Below are 8,947 nucleotides of genomic sequence, written 5' to 3'. Positions count from 1 at the left end.
TTCCACACTGTGCTGGAAGTTCCAGCCAGAGCGAGCAGGCGAGGGAGAAGGAAAAGGTGCCCACGGTGCAAAGGAGGCGGCAAACTCGTGTTTGCACAGGACGCGGCCTCGATGCAGAACACCCCATGGACGGCACCAAACAGCTGCCGGCGCAAGTGAACTCGGCGAAGGGGCGGACGCAAGGTCTGCACACGAAAATTAGCTGCATATTTATTTTTATGTATTAATTTTTTAATTTAAAAAATTGTTTAATTTATTTGAGAGAGAAAGCACAAGCAGGGCAGGGGCGGAGAGGAGAGAAAGGCATCCCCATTTTCTTTTTAATTTTTAAAAATGTTTATTCATTTTTTAGAGAGAAAAAGAACACCAGCGGGAGAGGGACGCAGAGAGAGGGGGACAGGGGATCCAAAGCAGGCTCCACACTGACAGAGTGAGCCCGATGCAGGCCTCAAACTCATGAAACGCAGGATCATGACCTGAGCCAAAGTCTGATGTCAAGCACAGAGCCAGCAGGGCCCCCCGGTAGGTTGCCTTTTTACATGCAGTAGCAATCTGAAAGTAAACTGTGAGAAGAAAGTGATTTACAATAGCACCAAAAACAATAACACACTTAAGAAATAACAAAGTAGATAAAAAAAGTTGCATGATGACAACTATAAAATATCATGGGAAGAAATTAGAGATGTAAATACAAGGAAACACATTTCACATCACGGACTGGAAGACTTGAAACTGTCAAAATTCCATATTCCCCGGAGCAAACCTACAGACTCCATGCAATCCCCATCAAAATTCCCAACGACACATTTTGCAGAAATGAAAATTCATATGGACTTTCAAAGGAGCCAGAAGAGCCAAAACTATCTTGAAATAGGACAAAATTGGAGGACTCATACCCCATTGTTTCAGAAACTAATACAAAGCCACGTAATCAAATCAATGTGGCATCGGCATAAAAAATAGACCTATAGACCAATGGAATAGAGAGCCAGGAAACAAACTACATACATGGTCAGGTGACTTTTGACAAGAATGCTGAGACCATTTACCGGGGAAAAGAGAAGTTCTTTAACAAGGGGCGGTGGGAAGCCTGGATCGACACAGGCACCCGAGCCTCACCCAACCACATATGAACATTAACTCACACTGGATCAAGGACATAAACCTGAGGCCACAACTCCCACTCTAGGCCACTCAACAAGTGTTAGTACATTTAGGAAGACTAGAAGCTGGTTACTAAGCCCCTTGTGACCCCAATGGGGTGACACGAGAACTCAATTATGAGACAATGGGAAAGCTCCCGCATATGTGGAGAGTAAACGTAGCACTCAACAGCCAGTGGACCAAGGGAGGAATCAAAAAATGATGGGGACAGCTGAAAACGGAATACCATAGAACAGAAACTTAGAGAAGGCAACACAAGCAGTTCTAAGAGGGAAGTTCGCAGAGATAAACAGTTACCTCAAGAAACAAGAGAGATCTGGGGCACCTGGGGGGCTCAGTCAGTTAAGCATCTGACTTTGGCTCAGGTCAAGATCTTGAGGTCCGTGAGTTCAAGCCCTGCACTGGGCTCTGTGCTGACAGCTTGGAGCCTGGGCCTGCTTCTGATTCTGCGTCTCCCTCTCTTTCTCTCTGCCCCTCCCCTGCTCTCTCTCTTTCTCTCTCTCTCAAAAATAAACAAACATTAAAAAAATTTCTTTAAAGGACCAAGAGATATCTTTCATAAATCACCTAACTCCACACCTCAAGGAGCCAGAAAAAGAAGAATAAATGAAGCCCAAAGTTAGTACAGAGAAGGAAATAACCAAGAACAGATCAGAAATAAATGAAACAGAGACGAAAAAGATCAGAAAGATCAACAAAACTTATAGCTGTTTTTTTTTTTTTGGAAAATACAAACAAAACTGGCAAACCTTTAGCCAAACTCAAGAAGAAAAAAAGAGAGGGAAGGAGAGAGAGAGTGAACTCAAATAAATAAAATCAGACATGAAGGAGATGTCCCACTGATACCACAGACACACGGGGGATTGTAAGAGACGGTTACAAATAATTACACGCCAACAGGAATCCCTGCTGTACAACCCTCCAAGACGGAATCGTGAAAAAGGAAAATATCCGAACACACGGATTACTAGCAAGGGGACTGACTCTGTAATCAAAAACCTTTCAACAAAAGATGCTCACTGGTGGATTCTACCGGCATTTAAAGAAGAATTGATACCAATTCATACCAAAAAATAGAAGAGGTGGGAACACTTCCCAAGTCACCCAATGAGGCCAGCACTACCCAGATGCCCAAACCAGGCACGGACGCCACAAGAAAAGAAACCCACAGGCCAGTATCTGCAATGAACACAGATGCTAAAGGCCTCAATAATATATCTGCAGACCGAATTCAACAACACACTGAAAGGGTCACACAGCCCAGCAGAGTGCAATTTATTCCAGGGACGCAGGTTTGGATCAAGAAATTGACTCAAAGGGCGCCCAGTGGCTCAGTCAGTTAAGTGTCTGGCTTCGGCTCAGGTCATGATCTCACAGTTCCTGAGTTCAAGCCCCGCATCGGGCTCTGTGCTGACAGCTCAGAGCGTGGAGCTGCTTCCGATTCTGTGTCTCCCTCTTGCTCTATGCCCCTCCCCCACACATGCATCTCTTTCTCAAAAATAAATGAACAGTAAAAAATAATAAACAAAAGTAGTCTTAAAGAAATAATCTGAAGAAAACAGAAATAAGTGGAAAGATAGTTGGTGCCCGTGACAGGAAGAATTAATACCGTCAGAGTGTCTGTACCACCCAAAATGGTGGGCAATTCAGTGCAATACCTATCAAAACTCCAATGGCATGTTCCACAGAAATAGAGAAAACGGGCCTAAAATTTGTACGGAATCACACAAGACCCTGAATAGCCAAGCAATTCTGAGAAAGGAGAACAAAGCTGCTGGTTTCGTGCTTCCCAATTTCAAACTATACTATGAAGCTTCAGTGACTAAAACACTGTGGCACCGGCACAAAACCAGACACACGGACCCATGGAACAGACTCAGAAAGAAACCCACACGCACAAAGTCAGTTCATTTACAACAAAGGAGCCAAGAACATCCGATGGGGGAAGGGCAGTCTCTTCACTAAATGGTGCTGGGAAAACCGAAGCCACACGCGGAAGAAACCGGCCCGCTGTCTCCCCCACACAGATCAACGCAACACGGACCAAAGAGTTGAATGTAAGACTTGAAACCCTAAAACGCCTAGAAGGAAACACAGGCAGTAAGCTTCTTGACATCGGTCTTGCTGAGGATTTTTTTGATTTAATGGCAAAGGCCACAAAAGCAAGAATAAAGCAGTGGGACAGCACCCACCTGCAAAGCTTCCGCCCAACACAAGAGACCATCCACAGAATGGAAAGGCTGCCCGTGGACTGGGAAGAAATACCTGCGATCACATCTCTGACAGGGGGCTAGTGTCCGAAATACATAAAGAACTCCTACAACTCAACAGCAAAACAAAAAAACAAAAACCCCAAACAACCCTATTAAAAACCGGACAATTTCTCTGAAGAAGACCTCCAGACGGCCTACATGCCCAGGAAAAGCTGCTCGATGTCCCTGGTCATCTGGGCGCCCGGGGGGCTCTGTCCGTTAAGCACCGGACTTCGGTTCAGGTTCTGATCGCGCACCTGGTGAGTTCAAGCCCCGCGTCGGGCACTGTGCTGACAGCTCAGAGTCTGGAGCCTCTTCGGATTCTGTGTCTCCCTCTCTCTCTGCCCCTCACCCATTCGTGCTCTGTCTCTATCTCAAAAATAAATATAAAAAATTTTTTAAATGTCACTCAGCATCAGGACCACAGTGAGAGGCTGCCTCACACCTGCCGGACTGGCTACTGTCCAAAGGACCAGAGCAGCAAGGGTCGGAGAGGATGTGCAGAAAAGGGAACCCTGTGCACCACCGGTGGGAACGCAGACTGCTGCAGACTTTGTGGAAGGCAGTGAGAGGTTCCTCAAAGACTTAAAATAGAAGTACTGTAGGATCCAGCAACTGCACTTCTGGGTATTTACCCAAAGGGAAAAAAACCTACTAATGCAGAACGGTGTCTACACCATGGTCACTGCGGTGTGATGCACAAGGGACAAGACACAGGTAAGTCTCCACTGAGGGATGAGTCGACACAGAAAATCTCCTTACACATCGGAATTCACTCTGCTGCTAAAAAAAAAAAAAAAAAAAAAAAGGAAAACCCTGCCATTGGTGACAACATGGATGGACCTTGAGGCCTGACGTGAGGGAGGGAACCATGTAGGAAAGACAAATAGTCTATGTGAAATCTAAGGGAAAACCGAACTCACACAGAGGACAGCTGGATGTTCGCCAGGGGGTGGGGGAAGTGGCTGCAAGGGGTCACGAGACACAAACTTCCAGGTGTAAGAAAATGAGACCTGGGAACGCAGCTCAGGGATGTGGTCAGTAACTCCCAATTGTGTAGGTGCAGGTGCTGAGGTCCTAAGAGCTCTCGACAAAGAGAAAAGTTGTGAGTGTGGTGAGGGATGTTAACCACACACACAGCACCAGATCGTTACGTTGGGACACCTGAAACTAATCGAATGCTGCGAGTTCCATCTCGGGTCTAAAAAGGAAGGAAATCCTGCAATATTGCCACACAGGGATGAGTCTGGAGGACGTGCTTGCTGTGAAATAGGCCAGATGTAACACAAACGCAGGAGGGACCCACTCGCAGGTCCCAGAGTCATCAGACTCACAGAGATGTAGATGGTGTGGCAGGCACTGGGGGCAGAGGAGTGAGATGGAAAGTTCTGGAAACAGATGGGGTGATGGCTGTACGGCAGCGTGAATGTGCTTACTGCCTTTGCCTCAGACACATAAAAGCAGTTAAGGTTGTAAGTTTATGTTAAGTGTGTTTTAACACAATATTAAAGTTTTCTTTAATGTTTATTAAATATTTATTTTGAGAAAGAAAAAGTGTGTGGGGGGGAGGGGCAGAGAATTCCAAGCAGCCTCTGTGCTCAGCACAGAGCCCCACTCAGGCCAAGTCCGAGGACCCTGGGGTCATGACCTGAGCCGAAATCAAGAGTCAGATGTTTAACTGATGGAAGCACCCAGCACACAATAAGAAGGAGGAGCGCCTGGGCGCCTCAGTCAGTTAGGCGTCCAACTTCAGCTCAGGTCATGATTTCATGGTTTGTGGGTTTGAGCCCCATATCGGGCTCTGTGCTGACAGCTCAGAACCTGGAGCCTGCTTCGGATTCTGTGTCTCCCTCTCTCTGCCCCTCCCCTGCTCCTCTCTCTCATAAATGGATAAGTGTTTTTAAAAAATAAGAAAAAAGAAAGAAGGGGGAACCAGCCTGTCCCAGCCACTGTCCTGATGGATGTAGAGCAGCAGACGAGAAAGCCCAGCCCCTCCCCCAGCACCCCTGGGACTGTGTGGACTGGGTGAGCTGGGGCCATGCACGCAGCTCATGGGCAAGGGGAATAAGTGAACAGGGGACATGCCAGCTGGTGGGCACCTGGTGCAGGGGCTGATGAAACAGAGTCCAAAGCCATCAGCCAACGAGGAGGGGAATAGGGACAAGGTCACCCCCACCCTATCCCCAACCCGAGATGCATCTAGAACACGGGCCGAGCTCGCACACCTGTGTGTAGAGAAAAGCCAGCCTGGGCCCCAGTCACCCCATCAGCCGAGAGTTCCCTGGGGGACAGGGGCATCTTGGGCCCCTGCATCTCCCCCAGCGGGGCAGCCCCGGCGGCTGTGCCTCCCATGAAGGGAGCGGGGAGAGTCTAGGGAGCAGGTGAGGACCAGGGCTCAGCCTCCAACAGCCACTCCTTGCCAGCAGCATCCCCCTCCCCGACCTGGTCCTGCTGGCCTGGGCCTCGGCACAGCCTGTAGGGTCCCCTGCTCAGTCACACAGGGTCCTCACGTGACCCAGCCATCCATTCCTCCGTTTCCACCCCTGAGGCTCGAAAGCAGCACTCAGAGACCCACCCCACCCATGTTCACGGCAGCCACTCAGGCATCCGTGGGTAGATGACGGACAAGGTCACATCCACACAGCAGCAGAACGTGGTCCCCTAAGGTGCATGACAGAGGACTTGATGCTGAGTGGAGTAAGCCAGAGACCAAACACTGCAGGACCCACTCACACGTGGTCCCGGAGTCGTCAGACTCACGGACGGGAGTAGACAGTGGGGCTGGGGAGCAGGTGGGAATCCACGTTTCAGATTTCCAGGATGAACAGAGCTCAGGAGACGGACGGTGGGGACAGGTGTGTAATAACGTGAGGCACTTAATGCCCTCGAATTGCACGCTTACCATGGTTAAAATGGTAGCTTTTATGTTATGCACATTTTACCACAATGAAACAATTTTGTTTAACCCAAAACCTAGGCAGGACCACCCAGCCCACTCCTCAGTGGCCCGCTGCCAACCACGTGTCCACCCAGGGGACCCGCTCCCAAACTAGGCCACATTCCTGAAATCCCTCCCCCCAAGCTGCTTCGGTCCCACCTTTAGCGATTCCGATTCGAAACAGTTGCATCTCCCTCGAGGCCTTGCAGGGCCACGGAAGGAGCTCGTGCTAAGGTCACCCACAAGGCCATACACTCTGTCCCAGCTGAGCCACAAGCACCCCAGGCCACTCACCCCCACACCGTCTAGGTCCTGGTTCCAGAAACATAAGTGGAGCAGCCCAGCCCCCATGCAGCCGTCCTAAACCATCCGTCTGTCCCGTCTGGCACAAAGACCTGTCCCTGAGTCGCCGCCCAAGTCAGAGGCGCAGGTGCTCCGGAATTGGTCTTACCTGGTGCTCCAGGTGCGCCTGCCCATCAAAGTGCCAGATGACCCGCACCCAAACCCAAGATGACAACCCACACCTGAACCCAATTAAAGAGCTGAGAACCCCAAGTCCCTCCAGGTCACTGGACCAGAGGTTTGAACTTGTCCCAAGTAGGCAGGCAGCTTGGAGGATGTGCAGACCCCCTCCCCCCCAGATGGAGGAACAGGGACAAACACATTTCCTCCCTGCAGACTGTCATGAGAAACTTCTCTGGGAGGCTGGGCCAGGTCCCGTGTTCAGAGGTGGGGAGCCCACTGCTGGCGCAGGTAACAGGAAGAGGGGGCCTGGGAGCAGGTCCTGTGGGGGCTGCACGTGGCCAGGTCTGCCCAAATCTACTGCAAGGCTCTCCAGGCCTGCCCCAACATCCTGCTGCCTAAGGCCCCTCACCCTGGTGCTTCCCTGCTCCTGGTTGGGGTCAGGGCAGCCAGGAGCCAGTCGGTGTCACCACAGAGTGGTCCCCAGTCGCCCATCTGGGCCATGGCAGACTCAGGGGCTCCAGCAGCACTCCACAGTGACACAGAACCCGGACAGACAAGGCGGCTTCATCCAAGCAGCAGAGACCGTGGGCAGGCATTCCATGGGGGTCATGAGGAAGGAGACAGGGCAGCAGGCCTCACCCCCGACACCCCTGGAGCAGGTAGAAGGCCAGGAAGGAGGGCAGGGCTGCGGCACCAAGAGACCTACTCTGCCTTTGAAGCACTATGTCCCCACGGCGGCTCAAGTTTCCAAGGCCTCAGTTTCTGGGCTTGCAAGCGCCGACCGCTTGGGAGCCCCTCGTGCCTGCCTCAGGGCAGATGCTGGCCTAGTGAGTGGGCTGGGCAAGGCAGTGTAGGGGGCCCCTGCAGGTCAAGGAAGCCCCCTCTCCCACTTACCAGTCTGGGGGCCCGGAGGTAGCTGGAGGGAGGCTCTGGGTCCAAGGAAGCTGCTTGCAAGCAGGGTGGACAGACCTCTCCCCTGGTCCCCCAGCCCGAGTCTGGGACCACACCGGCTGCCCCTCCTCATCTGACCGCTCCCTGGTATGGCCAGCTTTTCTGAACAAGTGGAAATATGGGTCGGGAAGAGGGAGGGGGAGGGTGTGGGGTGAGCTGGTACAGCCAGTGCAGGGCACAGTGGTGATGCAGGGCTCCCTACACAGCACCATTGGGGTGGGCCCCTAGGCAACTGGGCTCAGGAGGTGGGGGGGGGATGGTTAGTGGCCACCTCAGCCTGCCCAGCTTCCAGAAAAGCCTGTCGCTGCCTCCCCCCGGGACACTCAGGCTCCAATATTGCTGCTGACCAGCAGATTCCCTAAACCTGGGGCTGCCAGAGACCCCTCCCGGCCTAGCGGGTGGGCAACAGAGAGCCCCCCACTGGTCCCTTTTGGATGCATGTCTCAGACAGGTGTCTCAGGATGGATGCAGGGCTTGAGACTCTCCTTGGGGTACTAGCTTTGTTCTGAAGAACTCAGGCTAGAAGCCCCCAGCAGTGTCCAGTGTCCCCCTGGAGTGCCTTGGGAAAACCCCTGAGTGTGGCCACCCTCCAAGGTGGGAAGCAGGTGAGCCCCGGGCTGTCCCTGCCCCCCGCCCCTCAGCTTGGCTGCTGGTGGCCTGAGGGCACAGCCAGCTTCCTATCAATCCCAGGACAGGACAAGGAGCCCCAGGGGAAGGGAGGGAGACTCCTCAGTACTCTGGCACCATGGAAATCACCCCAGGGCAGGGGCCACCCAGGAGCAAAGTCCAGGAGATGCGAGCTGGGAGCATGGGTGCAGGTGGCCGGCGCGATCATTACAGGCCGCACCTGCCGGCTCTGCAGAGCCCCACCTGAACTGGCCGCCTGCCCAGAGCAGCCAGGCACCAGGGCGGGGAGAGGGGATCCCTTTCCCACCAGCCCTTTCCCAGCCAGTCCTTCCTCCCTCTGCCCTCTGCTCAGCCCCGGGCGAAAGGGTGGCTCCAGGTGGGGGGGCTATGACGTCATTTCTAGGTGGCGGGGAGCCAGGCGGACCCCCACAGCCACGCACAGAAGCCCGCGGGGGCAGGCTGGCCCTTTCTCTCCCTGCAGCCGCTTGCCCTGCGATTTCCTCTTTCTCTGCGGAGCCGAGGTTTCGCAACGGGGCGGCGGAGATCCGCG

At 52.7% G+C, this 8,947-nt stretch overlaps 1 protein-coding gene across 1 annotated transcript in view; it reads right to left on the bottom strand.

Moving 5' to 3' along the window:
* Nucleotides 1–7,848, bottom strand: part of ADAP1 (ArfGAP with dual PH domains 1) — a 43,353-nt gene extending 35,505 nt beyond the window's left edge. The window contains exon 1 of the mRNA XM_029948669.1: nt 7,714–7,848. Coding sequence (XP_029804529.1) covers nt 7,714–7,843 — 130 coding nt within the window. The 5' untranslated portion in view covers nt 7,844–7,848. The remainder of the gene's footprint in view (nt 1–7,713) is intronic.
* Nucleotides 7,849–8,947: the final 1,099 nt, after the last annotated feature.

Source organism: Suricata suricatta, chromosome 8 (genome assembly GCF_006229205.1).
Source record: "Suricata suricatta isolate VVHF042 chromosome 8, meerkat_22Aug2017_6uvM2_HiC, whole genome shotgun sequence".
In the NCBI taxonomy this organism is placed as follows: Eukaryota; Metazoa; Chordata; class Mammalia; order Carnivora; family Herpestidae; genus Suricata; species Suricata suricatta.
This window is presented reverse-complemented; position numbering and strand designations above follow the sequence as displayed.